General features: G+C 48.4%; 1 protein-coding gene across 1 annotated transcript in view; it reads left to right on the forward strand.

Annotated features, from left to right (window-relative positions):
• The first annotated feature begins 10,754 nt into the window (after nucleotides 1–10,754).
• Nucleotides 10,755–17,238, forward strand: part of CACNG3 (calcium voltage-gated channel auxiliary subunit gamma 3) — a 78,657-nt gene continuing 72,173 nt past the window's right edge. The window contains exon 1 of the mRNA XM_063315019.1: nucleotides 10,755–11,171. Within this exon, the coding sequence (XP_063171089.1) occupies nucleotides 10,961–11,171 (211 nt within the window). The 5' untranslated portion in view covers nucleotides 10,755–10,960. The remainder of the gene's footprint in view (nucleotides 11,172–17,238) is intronic.

The raw sequence follows: 17,238 nt of genomic DNA on the forward strand, positions 1-17,238 counted from the left end.
GGGAACACCATTGCTTTAATACTGATGGAATATTCTTTGCATACTTGCATTATCTATTACCATAGTTTTCCCATTTTGTAATTTTAATATCATGTTCTTCTTACTTTCTTTTGTTTTACAAAGTTCAATATTATTTCCATTTCTCTAATCAGTAACATAGAAAGTTGGCATTGTAGAGTTTAATTTGCTGTGAGACAGTTTTCCATCCAGGAGATTTTGCTTAATTCTTCGTCTTTCATCTTTATCTCTGTTAAAATCTTTTGCCTCTTTTCTTTTCTTGTCTTTGTCTTTTCAGTTTACTATTTTGCTGTATAATGTGTCCTCTCATAAAGGCTTTACTAGCAACCCATTCTGTCCTTATAACTGTGCCCTTATTGAGATTATTCTCAGAAAAATCTTTTAATTTCTTTTTACAATCCTCCATTATTAATCCCTTTTGTAGCAAAGTCTCATTTAACCTACATCTATAAGTTCTAACTCTCCTCTTGTGTATTAGAGTCACTGGGTTATGATCTGAATGTTGGAGATGTTAACAAATCAGCATGTCTCATTAGCATATAGATGAGTTGATCCCATGATGCGATTCTCTGTGTGAGAGGAAGCTATCCCATTTCCTCTCTCTCTTCCTCCTTCTTCCATCAATTGAGGAGGCAGCAAGCATGCTGCTCTCTCTCCCTCCATTATGGCCACATGCTTGGGCCATCTGCTTTTTCCCATTTTCTGCATGCAGCTCTTAGCAGCTATGAGGGCTAAGAGTTCATTAAGTTTAGGGAACAGAAGAAACAGAATCTTCATTTTTCCACCAAAGGTGGATATAACTGAACCAAGAATAAAATCAATAAGACTCGTTTTACTTTTACACCTACGTTCTCTAAGTGTGTGATTCTTTATGCTTGGGAGGGCTGAGTGTGTAAGATCAATAACCTGTATTTCTCTCACATGCTCACTAAAGCTAATTTAAGACAATATTCTTTTTCTGTGTGCAGCTTCTCCACTGTGTTAAGCTCTGCTCCATTCAGTGGCCCTAGCTGTCCACTAATGGCTTCACTGGAAAAGTCTTTGGCAATATCTCTACTTCGTTGACACATGACCCAGACTTTTAGAAATCTAAAATGTATGTATTCTTAACAAAGATCTGTGTCTTTCAGAAAAATATGTATATTCCTTGGAATCACCGTTTTAAGAGTCTCCATATATCTATAAGCTCAAAGTTGTCCATCATTTCAAAAAATATTTTCAGTAATTTACCTTGTGTAAATTCCTTTCACAGAGGTTCTGTCTTTTTGTGGGCAAAACCCACTCCATTCCAGTCTCCCATTAAATACCAATTTTCATATGACAAATCTATTAATTTTTCCATAAATCCTTTATAGAATATAGCTTTATTTTCATTTGGGGCATATATTCCCAATATCAAGAGCTTGGTGTCATTCAAATTAATTTCAACCCCCACATATCTGCCATATTCATCAGTCAATATCAATTTTGGTTGTAACTGTGAACTTATATACAAAACAACTCCATTTTTCTTAGTTGTCCCCACCAAAATAAATTCTTGACCCAAATTTTTATAACTCAAATAATTTTTGTCCTGTCTTATATGCATTTCCTGCAGAAAAATTACATCTTATTTCAACCTTTTCAGGTCATGAAATAACTTTTTTCTTTTGGGCGGAGTGTTTGCCCCATTTATATTCCATGTTAGGCATTTAAAATCCATCTTTATGCTATAAACGTAGAAAAGTCTGTGCCTGAGGCACCCAACGTAGTGGCTTCTTCTTCAGTCTCTTGTTGTTCGTGCCACATTGCTACTTCTTTAGGATCCACTTGCATCTCCTCCAGTTCCCCCTTGAACCTTTCAAAAAAGTCTCTTACCTTTTGAACTGAGTTAAGTGGGGAGGTTCCACTATTTGGAGACACATCAGTCCACCATTTTCTGCACCTGGAGGTCCACCTGAGAGGGATGTTTCAAAGAGTAAAGAGGGCTTCTTTGGGTCTGTTAGGAACCATCAAAAGATCAAAGGATAAGTATACGTTATGGAAGCTGATGAAATGTTAACAGAGAAAGCAGAACCAGTCATGCCTCTTTTTTGTGCTCATTGACTAACAAACATACTTTAACTACTCACTTTCATTGGGCCTGAAGTTCTTTTTCACTAAGTTGAATTCTGCTAAATCTAGGAGAATCACTGCTAAGGTAAGGAGCATAACTGTAGGCTCAGAGGAAGGATTTGCATCAGATTCAGCTGACCCCAAGTAATAAACTTAACCCGGCCTTTCAGATTAAGTCAGGAGTTGCTCAAAGCACAGCAGGAATCTGTTTGTTTGTTTGTGTATCCAATTTTGAGGCTGCCTAATTTCTGAGCAAAACTGTGGTTGGCTTAAAATAAAAAGAAAAACAATAAATATAAGGAAATCATTGTCCAATGGAAGAACAATGCAACTAACTATAAAGCCAAACGTAAGTAATAGAGACCCCACAGCCACCCTCTCACAAAGCCTGGGAGAACAAGCAAGTTTTTAGAGATTTCCTGAATGTCATTAGAGCAGGAGCTGTATGAATCTGTGGGGAAATGCCATTCCAGAGGGCAGGTCCTACAACAGAGGAGATATGTTTCCAGGGTCCCATAAGATGACATAAGCTCAGGTGAGTTTCTTTTTTAATTCTGAAGTTATATTCCTTGCATTTCTGGAACTTCACTATGCCCTGCCCCAAAACTAATGAACTTCCTCCCTTCCTCCCTTCCTCCCTTCCTCCCTTCCTCCCTTCCTCCCTTCCTCCCTTCCTCCCTTCCTTCCTTCTGATGTAATATTTCATCCACCTTAAATAAGGAAAATCCTGCAAAACTTGCTGAGCTTCTTGTAACATTTCAGTTGGTCCTAACAAAGATTCTATCTGGTCAGTATTATGATTTTTGTTTAATCTAATTATTTTTTCTAAATATTTTTTTCCAAATATAGAGATACAAATGCAGGTTGCCTGATGTTGGCAAGCAATAGATGAGAGTCATTTTGGTAGTTTTCCTTCATCCTTTATTGCCACAAATACCATCTCTGTGCAAAAATTATTTCCATCTGCTGCTCCAGCTTTGTCTCAGCTAGACTTCAGGCCCAGTCCCCAGGCATTGCTCCTTCTTTTATTTCCACTTGCTTTCATCTATGTATGTTTCTGGCTTCCTGGTCCAGACCCAGACGTGCTCACATACTGTTGCAATCAAGGTTCAAGGTTCCTAAATATAACACTTAGGATGGAATTTGGAATTTGGTCTCACAATGGGGCTGTCCTCTCCTACTCCTCACCCTGTCTCTTCCCAAGGAATTCTGGGGCACTTCACTCTGGAGAGAGAATACCGCCCTGGGTAACCCAAAGCAGCCTCCCAGCCTACTTTGTCTACAGAAGCACCACCGGTCTCTGTCTGTGAGAAAGGCCAGGGTGGGCCAGCTGTCCATTATTTGGAATGTTGCTTGTTCTGCCCTATCACTGCTTTTGACTGACTTCAGCATATATCACCAACTCTAGACAACAGGTGGAAGGTGGAGAGATGAAAGAAATTAATATCTATAAATACCAAGCATAATCTATCATTTCATTTCTCTGTTTCACTGATAGTGAAAAGATCTGAATTGATCCTCCCTCCCAGATCTTCAGGAGCTTGTGAATGTCATTTCTTTCTCCCTCCATGCTTGGCCTTGCATCAGACTAAAAGTGTTGAGAACTCTTTGAGAATCAGTTGAGGTATCAGAAGACAGGGAAACTGAACTGCAACCATGTTGTCTGTGTGGTTAAAAAAAAGAGACTTTAAAAAGGAGGGGGGGGGGAAATCACCTCTTCCTAGCAATCCTATTTCATCTTGGGGATGGGCTGAGGTAGCACACATTCATTCCAGCCATGGAATATCCCCCATGCCTTGTTGAAGAGAATGATGCATACTTGGTAGGTGGGTTCTCTGGGCTTCAGGAGATCAACAGCAAAGTTGGGCTGCCTCTATTCCTAGAAATCCATGAGAAGAGAGCATTTGCAGCTACCCAAACTCCCTCCACACCAGTTTTGCCTCATCCTAGAAGGAAGTCATGAACAGGCAACCCCATAAAAGACAAGGTCAAAACCTGAAAGGACCTTGAGAGCTGGAATGTTGGACCAGAGCCAATTTGGTAAAATTCAGTAGAAATAAATGGAAAGCCCTGAACTTAGAATTATACCATTCAAAAATAAACAACAAAAGCATTGCTTGAGAAAACTTGAATTGGGTGGGATCTTTGCCATCCCCAGACTCCGCATGAATCAGCAGTGTGGAACAGCTGCTGAAGAAGCTGATTTATTGAAGTTAGTTACAGTATTTTTATCCTGCTTTTCAGATGATAGTTTCTCTCAAATTGGCTCTCTTTGATTAACAGAGACAGGTGCTGCCCTCAGGCTTACGAACTAAAGAAAGGTAGAGAATGGAAGGAGCACGAGGGGAAAGGGGAGGGAAGGAACATGGGCGGCTGTGAACGGAAGATGTTTTTCCCAGAGGAAAAAAAGATGTTTTTCTCCTCCAGGAACACAGAAGCCCGGAAGTACAGGACTTGGTAAACCTTGGGCTCCTCCTGAAATACAAGGAGTGGCAGCAGAACTGTGCAGTTTTAAAGAGAAAGCCCCTCCTAAAACCCTGAAGCCAAATCTCTGAATCATGAAGTTGGAGGAGACCGTAGAGGTTGTCTTGTCCAAGCGGCTGCTCAGTGCAGAATCCACACGGATGTCTTGGATAGAGGACCACCCGGCCTCTGCTTGAGACCTCTGGCAGGGAACTCCCCACTCTGTGGGGCAACCTATTCTGCTGGCTGAGAGCTTGTACCGTCAAGACATTTCCTCCCTCTCTCTGATTTCTTCCCCCCTTCCCTAGAGAGCTTCCTCTATTTCTTGCCGGCAATGCTGATTCTTCCCTTCCCTGTCTCCCACCACCTCTCCGTTGAAGCCAATTTAGTGGCCTGCTAGAACCACAGAAAAGGAGCAGAGCTTATAACACAGCGGAGAAGCTGGCACAGAAAAAGAAAATTATCTTAAAATAGCTTCAGTGAGCATGCCAGAGAAATACAGGTTATTGATCTTACACACTCAGCCCTCCCAAGCATAAAGAATCACACACTTAGACAGATTAGGTTAAGATAAGTAAAAAAGAATTCTTACTGACTTTATTGTTGCTTCTGTAACATCCATCTTGGTGGAAAAGATGAAGTTCCTTTGTTCTTCTTTTCTTTCTAAATACTTAGTTTTGCCCTAAACCCTCAGCCCTATTTTGCTGCCAAGGGCTGTGTGGAAGAAAGGGGCAGAATTCTTCATCAAGGCCCGAGCACATGGCCCTGATGAATGGAGAGCAGAGCAGCATGCTTGCTTCTCCCTGGGTGGAGGAAGGGGAAGAGAGAAAGAGGAAGTGAGAGTGGCAACAACCAGCTTCCTCGGAGTTGCACTGTGGGACAACTCAATTTACATGCTAATTCACATGCTAATGAGGCATGCTGGATTTGCCAGGACTTCCAACATCCCTATTAAACTAAGTCACTGTTAGCTCCGCTTGGAGCTGCCATTTTGGGAGGGAGGTGCTTTTTCCAAGACACTAGGCTCTAATTGCCTCTCTCTGGGAATCTTCTCCTTCTGGAACTACCTGCTTCCTTTTGGCACTGTGGTTCCCCAAGGTCATTGGGTCCATCTACAGCCCTTACACATTATGTCAGAAGTGGTGACAAATGGTACTTCTGAATAAAAATGCAATTACACTGATTTTTTTTATATTCCTTTCTTGATCATCTTCAGTAGGCCAACCTTTTCCACACTGCTGCAGAGAGGACCAATGCTGAACTACCCACTAACACTCCGTGTTGCTTTTCTTGGTCCACCTCCATCAGCCCACACTTCCTAAGTGGTGGTGGTGAGTCCCCCAGTGTGTGTCACCTTGTGAAAGGCCAACTTTAGAGACGTCTTTCCTTCTTCCCTCCCTCCCTTTCTTTCTTCTTTCTTCTTTCTCTCTCTCCAGAAGATTATTTCAGTAATTCTACAGTAGGACACATTCAATCTAGATGTGGATGATGATTAACCAAACAATTAAGATAATGGTTTCATGATACTTTTTCAACTTGCTCAGTGCTTTGAAAAGGCCCTTGGCAGTCTCTTCTCAGAATAAGCTTAGCCTTTCTGATTCACTGAAGATGTCCTAGTGGGAAGACCCACTCCCTGTCACTCACTTTAGCTGCACATATTTTTATTGGAAATGTTGTAAAACTATGAGGAAGCAAGAATAGGCCTGTGCCAAAAGAAGGTGGAGATCAGATGTGGATGCTGAGGATGGTAATCTTAAATAGGGCAGCAGGAGAAGGACAAGGAAACCAGACATTTCATGGAGAAACAAGGTGCTGCTCTCCTTCCTTGTGGAAGTTCTGAGGAGCAAAAGGATAGTTTCATAGGTGGACCAAGCTCACGTCATCACAGAGTCCCTGAGACATTTCATGTTTACTTCTAAGATTCTCCTTCAACACAATGAGCAAAGGAGGATTTCCAAGAGACCTTTGACTGCACTGACTTAGGCTTTTGAGGGCCATAGTCCAAAACCATCCTGCAATGGGGGAAACTGAATTGACAACAGAAACCAAAAAAAATGTGAAGAAGAAGGAAAAGTTGCTCCAGAATGCCTCTTCCTGGTAATATTTTTAAAATTTCAGCCAATGCCAACATGTACACCTAAAATCATGCATTTCAGAAACCAGTCTCAGGGGATGATATGTAAACCTATACCTAATGAGAGGGAGGGGTTACTAAGAGGAAAGGAGGCCCTGGGCCTGGCAGACAGTGGAGACCTGTCTATGGTGTCCAGGACCAGTGAGAAGAAGACCTATTTATGCAGCAGGACTTCATGCTTCTTGCACACCAGCTGCAGCTCCTGAGCTCAGAGGCTGGAAAACATGGTGTCCAAATTTAGACTTGGTGGAGCCCCTTCCCCACCCCCAGCCCTGGCCTGGCCCTGAAAACCAACTGTGAGGAAGCTGGAATTTGGGAGTGGGGAAGAGACTCCCCAAACTGCACTGAGCCTCAACCCCCTCCTTTCTGAAAGCCTCTTGTGCGAAGTCGGTCTCTCTACCCACTATCCTCACTAGAGGAACAGGCAGCCATTAACTGGAAGGGCCAAACAAGATAAAGTCTACCAGACACTTAGCAACAATAATTCTGTGTTGATATCTGCATGTAATTTTCATAGTGCATAAACCATATCCAAGCAAATAATTTGTTTCCATAATGCATACACAGAGAGAGGCTTTAAATAAATCTTCAATTCTACAGTGATTTTGGCAGAAACTCATCTCAAAAGGTTAGGTGAGTCATAATCCAAGCCAATCAGCAATAAAGGGAAGCTGAAGAAATCCTCAGGGGAAGCATTCCATGGCTGGGGAAAAGGGCCAGTCAGGATGGTTTTGCCCCTCTGGAGTGTGAGATGGGTAAGATTTTTTTGGGCAGATCAATACTAATGTTTCCCCAGTCTGCTGAGTTCTCATTGGCTACGATGTTTGGCTACAATTCTGGCAGTGCAATTTTATTGTTAGAAAAACGGTATGTGTAGTTCATAACCATATATATAAAGTGTCTTCCACAGGCCCACCAATCAGATACCAGAAAAGGCTAATCTGCCCCACTCCCACCGCAGATGGTTTGAGGAAAGACTTTCCAAACATCTTCCATCTGTGTTGAACTTCAGCTTCCATCATCTCTAGCCATCTGTAATGGTATGTGGGAATGACCTTGGGAGACAGGGCTTCAAGACACAGCCAGGGGAATGGTCAGATAAACCCTCAGCAGGAATGTGGGCAGGGCAAGAAGTTCAGAAAGGGCCCTTCCTAATTTCTTGGGTTGTAAAGGGGACGGGGGAGAGAAGTACTTTCAGACTTGCAAGATTCTGTTAATGAAACCTTACAATAAAGTAGAATTAGCTCATCTGGCCGTGTTTCCTGTCTGGTCCACTTGGTAAGGCTAACATCGCCAATGCTGAAGCTGTGATGGGTATTAATTTGTAGGATTTGTATAGTCCACATTTCTTCAAGGAGATCAAAGTACAATTTCACTGCAAGCTCAGAGAAACCTCCAAATATCAGAAGATCATTTCCTCACCATTAACTATTATGGAGAAAACCAAACCCAACAAGCTGGTTGATTAACCAACAATCTCCTAACCAAGTATGGCTGTCTTAGACTAACTAGTGTTTCTTCAGGCACCATGGAGAATTTTGGTGAGTGGTTGTACTTTGGGGCAGAGTCCTTTTATTTTTGTGACCTGAGGAACCATGAGTGTGATGAGATGTCTCTTTGGAATTGGTTCAGCTTCCACATTGTCCCAGCAAGAAAGGTGGTTATTACCAGAACCATCAGGAGCTTTACCATTTTCTCTCCAGATGAAAGTTGAAATACCTACTTGGTCTGCAAAATGGCACCTTGTCTGGTAAACTCTTCAAGCAAAGAAGAGCCAAGAGCCCAGCCCAGCAGACTCCTTTCTGCAGCCCCAGACCCTGCTTCACTTTGTTTTCTACAGAAGAAGGAAATGCCACATTCCAATTAAAGCTGGGGAAAACTCTGGGTAACTTTAAATTTTACATTTTCAAAAATGGTCACAATTTCCCCTAGACACCATTTTAAAATTGTGATTTAATGCAAAAGTTAGGCTTCAATCTCAAGCCAGGGTTTTGTTTTTCCTATTCTCAATGGCATTTTGCTTACTAAACACCATGATAAAGGATTTAGGGTAACTTGAAAGCTCCCTCACTCTTTGTGACATTATGTTTGATTGTAGTAACTCTGCACACATTTTGGGATATTTTTCTTAGGGCCTAACAGGCTTTTTAAGTGCCTCTGAGGAACTCACAAGAGGCACGTGAAAGTTGCTGTTTGTTACTTGGATCAGAAAACTCTGAAATACATATTTTTGTGATTCTTTATAAGATTCTGTGGCTAATGGTAACTTGAAAATGCTGCCTCCTCCTCTTTTCCAGGAATCTGTTCAAGGCAAATACAGCCTGGAGGCAAGGTCCACTCCTGGTAACATCATAGACACATCCATGGACTTTTCTTGGCAACAATGTGACATGGTTTCTTTCCAGATGGTTTTCAACTTCCAAGTTTTTTGGGGGGGTTTGCCCAGGGATTTCTTGGGGACCTTCCATCAAGCTTCAACTAAACCCCAGGCTGATTTGCCTTTTGAGAGCAGCCAAGGTCAGCTAGATGCGCTCACCTGCTAGGATGTCATTTGTGGGATCTTTTTTACTGCCACAGCCTTGGGATAGATTCAGTGCTATCCCAGTGACAGAGGGAGAAAATAAAATCCAAATATCAAAGCTGCTTCCGTGGAACCGATCCCAAGCACAGTGTGACTTTTCATATCAGAAAGACCTTTGAAGAGGAGTTCACCGTTGGGATGGAAAGCCCTCGGTCCTTCCCTTGCTTGCTGTTCATTGAGAAGCCCTCTGAGGCCTCTTTATTTTCAATGATACCTTTCCTCAGTTGAGACCCCCTTTTTCCTTCTACAAATATACAAAGCATTCTGGCTCCTGGTTTGAGCACTTTGTTCATCTCAAGGTGATTCCTGTTCACCGGAAAGCCATCTGCCTCAGGAGCTCAGCTCCTGCTCTGCATGTCTGGCTGTTCCTAGCTGTTCCTGGCTCCAGAAACCTGGGCTCTTAGAAGGCAGACATGCCCCGGCCTCTCTCTGCATTGTGGGACTGGTTTGCTCCATGGCTTGTCAAGGCAGAAGGCGACTGGGTTAGCTGGGAAATAACAGACAGACGTGATGGTGCTGCTAACCACGGGTCGTCCCTTACTTCCCTGCGGTGTATCAACAGCCACGCAAATCTTGACCCAGGGAAAAGAGGGGCTGGCCAGGGCACAGTGGCTCGGGAGCCACGCCCAGGCTTCGGTTTTCCACAACTTGGTGGATTTTCCTATGGACGCAGGAGGGTCAAGGAACCGCCAGGGCAGCAGCTTCTCCCTTCGATGCTGCCCCGACTCCATTTTGGGACTTCTGCTGGCCTGGAAGCCCTGGCCGAATCCCCTCTGCTTCTCCGGCCCGTGGGCGTCTCTGCCCGAGGCGCCGCCGCACCTCTACCTGTTGGCTAAGTCCTGCTGGAGGCCCCCGACTGCCCGCCCCCGACCTGTAGGAGCCGCGCACGGGGGTCTGGACTTGGGCAGGTCGCGCGCCGGCAGCACCCGTTTGAATGGCCGGCAGCCTTCCGGGGGGATCCACCCTTCGACCTGGGGAGGGGGACGCGCGGGCTGGCGCGTTGGCGAGAATGAGACCGTCCCCCGTCCCAAGGGATCAGCAGCGTCCCTCCAACGTCTTCTGCGCCGCCGCTGCGTCTTCCCCTCTCAGCGGCGGTGGCCGGCGGGCTGCGGTGCCGCTGCTTCCCTCCCAGCGCGGGCGGCAAAGCCGGGCGGCGGGACCAGGACGGGCCGGCCGGCTGGCGGGGCGGGGGGGGGGCGGGCGCTGTCCGCTTCAGCACCACCGCCGGCTCGGAGCGCTCCGCGCCTGTCGCCTGCGCAGCGCTCCCGGGGGCCGCCCGGCTGCGGCGCGGGAGGGGCTGGCCGTGACGGGCTTCCTGCCTCCCTCCTCCCGCCAGCCGCGCCGCCGCCGCCGCCGCCGCCGCCGCCGCCGCCGCCACCTCCCCTCGCCGCCTGCTGCTGTGGCGGGCTGGCGCGGCTCCGGCACACGCACGCAGCGCGCCGCGCTCGCCGGAGCCCTCGCCGTCCCTCCCGCCGCGGAGCGCGCTCGGGGATGGGGCTCCGGCGCCGGGCTGCCACTCAGCCGCGCGCCCCGTCCCTGCGGGGCCGGGCGGGCAGGGAGTCCGCAGCGGGGCCGCTCCGTGCCGGCGCGGCGCCTCCTCGGGGCTGAGCGTCGCCTGGCTGGCCGGCCGGCTGGCTGCTGCCCGCCCGTCCACGGGGCCATGCGCGGCGATGAGGATGTGTGAGCGCGGCGTCCAGATGCTGATCACCACCCTGGGAGCCTTCGCCGCCTTCAGCCTCATGACCATCGCGGTGGGCACCGACTACTGGCTCTACTCCCGCGGCGTCTGCAGGACCAAGTCCAGCGGCGACAACGACACCAGCCGGAAGAACGAGGAAGTCCTGACGCACTCGGGCTTGTGGCGGACCTGCTGCCTGGAAGGTAGGCGGGCGGGCGGCTCTGCCCGGGGGGCGCCGGCCGGCCGGCACAGGCCGCCTCCTGGCCTGCCTTCGGGCGCCGGGCGAGGCGGTCCGGGCGCCGTCCCCGCCGGGCCGGGCAGCGGAGAGGGGCTCTCTGGCCGGGCTTCACCTGTTGCCCCGCGCGCCGCGTCCGGCCGGAACGAGCCCGAAGCCACGCGAAAGAGCCTGCCTGTCGGGGCTGCGGACAAGCCGTGCCCGGGCGGGGGCTCGGAGCCTCCGCGGGAAGTGAGAGCAGCGGATGCCGTGGGGCAACCGAGCCTCTCTCTCTTGCCTCCTGGGCACCCTCCCTTCATGCCAGTCTTGCTGAGGGAGGGAGTCACAGAGGGGCATATGCAGTGAGCCAGAAGTCCCTCGTCCTCCCCCTCGTCCCCACCATAGGCGACTCCTCTCTGCAGGAAAGGCCTGGGTTCCTTTTCCTGTCCCTTATTTCCTTGAAATCTCGGTCCAAAAAGCTACTCCCCTCCCCCTCGACACAGACAACAGGCAGAGTGTGTGAAGAGGTGGAGCAGCAGGTCTGCAGTTCGAAACAAGCCCCTTCGCAGGTCCGGTGCCTCTCTTTCACGCCACGGGCAAAGCGCCACTGGCAAAGCGCGTGGCAGCCTTTTGTCTTGGGGCTTGCTCGGAAGGAAGGCTGCTGTGATCCAAACAGCCTCAACTTCCCCAAAGCTGGATCTTGAAACGTGTCTGTGTGTGTGTGTGCCTGCATGCGTACATCTCCCTCAGTGGACCCCGCGAATCGGGGAATCACTCCTGCCTCTGGCCACCAGTCTTTCAAAGCCTCCAGACAGTGTAGGTGGAGGCACCTAGAACCCACACCTCGGGAACGGCAGCATGCGCCGAGTTGGGGGAAGGGGGTTCTCCTGCCCACAGGCTCTTACGGAGGTGGCCCCCTCCCATGCACCACTGCCACAAGCTCAGAGGCCACCGTGCTCCATTTTCTGGTTGCCCTCCCATGGAAGCTTCGGATCACCTTTCCCAAGTGGCTCCTGCTCCAGGAGAGGAATGTGTGGGGCAGAGGGGGCACTCAGCCCAAAGGTAGCTGAGGAAGCAAGCAGGAAGGGGGAGGCATGGAGGGGGGGCTGACAGTCCCTCATGCCTGGCCGGAGCATGAAAGTCTATGACCAGCTTTATAGAACCAGCTGATTATCGAGCATGTTTTGGAGATGTATCAAACCCTTCCACACAAGGCAGAGAGTGAATGAAGAAGAAGAGAGTGGCTTACAGTTTATTCAGAAGGTAATTCCACTTGTCACTTTCTTCCTTAAAAGAGACCTTAATATAAGCTTTCGACCTCACTTGGGCCACACATTGTGCTCAGCTGCTTGTCCCCCCCCTGCCCCACCCACTCCTTTTTCTTTTCTTTTTGGTACAGTAGTTCAGTCATTCAGTTGCTTCCAAGTCTCTGTGACCCAATGAACATCATTTCACCAGGACTGTCCATCCATAACCGCTTCTTCAAATTCTTGTAAGTTCCTGTTCCTGCCACCGGTGACAATATCCAGCCACCTTGTCTTCAGTTGGCCTCTTCCATTCTTCCAAGCATCAGAGACTTTTGTGATTCTTGCCTTCACATATGTCCAAAATTTTTCAGCTTTAGCGTCATTATTCATGCTTCCAGGGAGCAGGGAGATTTTACTTCATCATCTGGCATTGAATTATTTGTTCTTCTGGTGATCCAAGTATTCCCAGCTATTTTCTCCAGAACCACAATTCAAAACATCAATTTCTCTTTGTTCAGCTTTTCTGACGGCCAAGCTATACAGCCATGTGTTACAACTGGGGAAACTACAGCCCTGACAATATGTTGACAGTGTGATGTCTCTGCAGTTTCATAGTTTATCTAGATCTATCATACTTTTTCTCCCAAGTAGCAGATGTCTTTATATCACTGCTACAATCACCTTCGCAGTAAATTTTGGTGCCTGAAAAGTTAAAGTTTGTTATCATTCCACCTTTTCACTTTGACAGAATCCTTTTTTTTCCTAAAATATTGAGCAGCAGACTGGCTTTTGTACTCCCTTCGTTCACCATCCACAACTCCATGAGCCATCAGCATGTCTGAGATTGTTGTTGTTTCTCCCAACATAATTTAATTTTAATTACTTCCAGTCCAGCATTTCTCATGCTTTATTCTGCATATGTTAAATAAATAAGGTGACTATGTACAACCTTGGCATACTCTTTCCCCAACTTCGAACCCTTTAGTTACTCCATATTCCATTCTAACTGTCCTTCCAGGTTGATTCCCTTGCCATTTCCATTATCCAACAGCTATGGGATCTCAGGTGCCCCTGTCCCTTCTGAATAAGGCTTGGACGTCTGGCAATTTTCATTTCATATATTGTTGAAGTTTGGATTACAAAATCTTGAGCATTACCTTACTAGAATGTGAGGTAAGCGCAATTTTTCACTTGTTTGTGCATTCTGACCTTTTTCGCTTTGGAATACAAATGTATCTTTTCCGATCCCTTGGGCACTGCTGTGTTTTTCATACCTGCTCACAAACCATGTACCTTTATTATGACAAGCCCTCCACCCCACCCCACAGTGATCATTTGTAAGAGTTGGCCACCGGTAGGTCTACTTCCACCTGAATGACTTTGTGTTGCATCTGCTGCCCCAGCCATGATACAGCCCTGGGTCTCGTTCTGCATGAGACAGAAGGGGAGAGAGAGGCATCTCTTTGGCCTGAGTCCAGAAGCAAAGGCCTCCAAGCTCGGGAGAGGATGAGACAGGCTAGGCAGTCAGACAGGAACTTCTGTCTGCTTCCAGCCGCTCTTTCTGGGGCCACCAAGTATGGCCCGCCTCTGTCTTGGCTGCGAGTGGCTTCTGGCTGCTTCACAAGCCTCCTTGTTGTGCACTTTGCAATGGGGAATAATCCAATTCCAGGGAAAGGCTTGTCTGCTTGGAATGGGGGGGGGGGGGCTGAAAGCAGCCAGCAAAGCTGAGCCATGGATGGGAGTGCTTGTGAGAACATGCCTTGCTTGTGTATGTGGCTGGAATGACCTTATGGGCAGTGCTGCAGATATGCTCAGAGACGGTGTCATTTGGGAAGTGAGCTGTTGATCAGCAAAGCCAGGTACTTGCTTACAGCCTGAAGCAAATCTCCTCTCTCGTTTGGCCTGCTAGAGCACAGGGCTGGTGCGTAATATGGGTTATTAGAAGACTGGAAGGGGTGACTTTGTGGAGCAAACTGAGGACCTTCTTGAGAAATGGGTGGGAGCAGGACCTGGGGGGGTGGAATTTTGTGCAATGAAGTGAGGGCCATAGACTTCTACTGTATAAGGCTTAAGGTAGCCCTTTTGCCCTTAATCCTCCCCCGGACCTCCACCCAGGAACGAAAGAAAACCCAAGGCAGGAGCCACAGTTTAGGCCCCCCAGTGCTGTGGGGGGGAGGCTTTAGAAGTGGCGGAGGAGCTGCTGCTGTGGCCTCTGCTTATTACTTCCTGAAAGAGGAAGGGCTGGGCTTCAGTGTCCTAGAAGAGCTCTCCGCACTGGGAATTCTGTTCCCAAACGAGGAGTGGGGATGTCTATAATTATTTATAGGCTGTTTCCAAAGAGCCAAGCCCTGACAAGGCAACGTGCCAAGAAAGGAGTTCTGAGGGTCAGAGTTACTCAGAGGAGAATGAGTAACAGTATAATAAGGGCTACCAGATTTGGGGGACAAAAATCTGAGCAGTTACTAGATGCCAGCCAAGGAGGAAAGATGGGAAAACTCGCACTTTGCTGCTGTCTAGTGACCTTCTGCGGTTCTGCAGTCCCCACAAAAGGCACCTCTGCACTCAGGTTCCCCGGGGGAGGCTGCGGCCAAAGGACGTTTCCAGCGCAAGTCAGTCAGCGCCTTCACACGGGGCACCCCTGGCTCTGGGCGGGCTCCCCACCTCCTCCCGCCTAACGGTTGAGTGGAGACTGAAAAGGATTGATTTGTACATTTTCTTTATTAAAATCAAATATAATGAAATGGGATTCGTCTTTTGTGCCTCCACATTTTCCTTGCCTGTTCAGTCCTACTGTTTAGTAAGCACTTTTGAAGGCTGCCAAGAGCAGTGCCCAACGCTTTCAGGCTCTGGGCAAGACCCTTCCATCCAGGTTTGGCAGCTCTCCCTAAAAGGAGCCCCAGGCCGGACTTCTGCCCCAGCCCCCGCCCGCCTGAGGGCCTGAGGGAAGTGGGCAAGGGGCGAGCAGGCACCCTCAGTCCCATCACAGGATTTCGCTGCTGCCTCCACCTGTGGGTGGTCTCCTCAGGGACCAGGCAGTCACCCAAGGAAGGGCCTTGCCACCTCCTTCAGAGAGCTGGCATCCAGGCCAGGGGCCAGGAATGTCTTCCACAAACCAGGACTTGTGTCCAACATTGGGTAGCCATGTGGTGGTTTTTCTATTACGGGCTGTAACACGATGGCCAACTTCTGAAGTGGCCTCTGCAGCTGTGTTTTGAACAATGATTTTTGCCAACCAGACAGCTGTAAAGAGCAAATGAGGACAGGAGGTGGAGTGCAAAGGCTGGTTGCCAACCATGCAGGGGGCTGAAGTGAGGGGCTGTTGCAAGAAGACACGGCCCCCCCTCCCACTTGCTCTTTGCCTCAGAAACCAGCTTGTTTTGTGGTCTGCTCGCTGAACCAATCCTTGGAAAGTCACGTTTTCCTCCAGCAAAATGAAGACAGCAGGGCAGCATGCTGGTGAAAGGAGAGAGGGGGAGCTGGGAGCTGGCCAGGATTTTGCATGGCTCACCTGAGCTTCCATAAACAAGCTGGGCTGGTGCTGGACCCAGAACCTCCACGCAGGCTGGGGGGGCGGGCAGCTCCCTGCAGCTGGCATTTGCTCCTGCTAAATCCTAAGATGGCCAGACAGGTGTTCCCCCAACACGATTCTGTCGAGTATAAAATGCCACTGCTGTTCTGCAGAGGTCTATGAGCAATTTTTGGCTGTGAGAGCTATGCGGAGCCTCTGTAAGCAGAAATAGTATACCTGTGCATATTATATTTTGGGGTCCAATACATGCTGGACACGCACGTTTTCTCCCTGCAAATGACGTCCGTGGCTCTTTCCAGGAGAGTCGCAGGGCCTGATTTTCATGCCAATGAATGCTGGTGCTCACGAGATGAACCCCTGCGGTTCTGGGAGCTGCGTGAGGGCTGTGGCTCCTTGGTGTGCGGGGGAAGGTGACCCACCTGCCCCTGAGACTTTGGGAAATAGGAGAGCAACCTCTCTGAGCCGAACTCCTCCTTTCTTCGTATCTAACCCAGCCACATGAACCCCATTTGCACTGCCTGCACGCAATGGAGGCGTATCCTCTGCGGGAGGCCCCCCAGGAGAATCGGAGGCAGCTGTGGAGCAGCACAGCTGATCGATGGCTGAGGACGGGGCGGTGGCATTGGAGGCACCCAGAATGGCTGCTGCTCAGACGCTGGGCCAGACCACATGCTTTGCCAGCTGCATTCACACAGGAATGCAGGATTCGCTTTGATTCCTTTCTTTTCTTCTGCTTGGGAGATCGCAAACCCAGCCTGCTTGGGTAGTTTATGATTCAAGATATTGTGCAAACCCAGGACACGAACTGATTCAGTCAACAAGTGAGGCGTGTTGTGTAAACCCTGTCCTGTTGCCGGCGTGAGTACTGTAGCTTGCTGAGTCCCGCAGCGTGAGGCAAGGAAGCTTCACCGCAAGTCGACTGGCTCAGAGAAGGGCCAGGATGCTCTCAGGGAGGAGGGCCATGGGACTCAGTGGGGACTACTCTGGAGTAGGCAGACATGGGATTCTGCCAAACTCAGAGTGCAGGAGAGCTCACTTGGAGGAAGGGGACTGCTTCTCAGGGCGGTTCTGTGCCCATGCGTGGCATCATTTTTAGGTCCTTGCGAAATAGGTGCACTTTTTAGTTAACTGCAATAGTGAGTGCTGGTTTTGCACTTTTATATGAATTGTTCTATCATTATTCCAGTCAGTTTTATAACATATTGAACTGAAAGAGTATCAGCATCTATTTGTAATTTAACAGAAACACAAAAGAATATAAAAAATAAAGATATAAGACT

This window comes from Candoia aspera, chromosome 14, assembly GCF_035149785.1.
Source record: "Candoia aspera isolate rCanAsp1 chromosome 14, rCanAsp1.hap2, whole genome shotgun sequence".
Lineage (NCBI taxonomy): Eukaryota > Metazoa > Chordata > Lepidosauria > Squamata > Boidae > Candoia > Candoia aspera.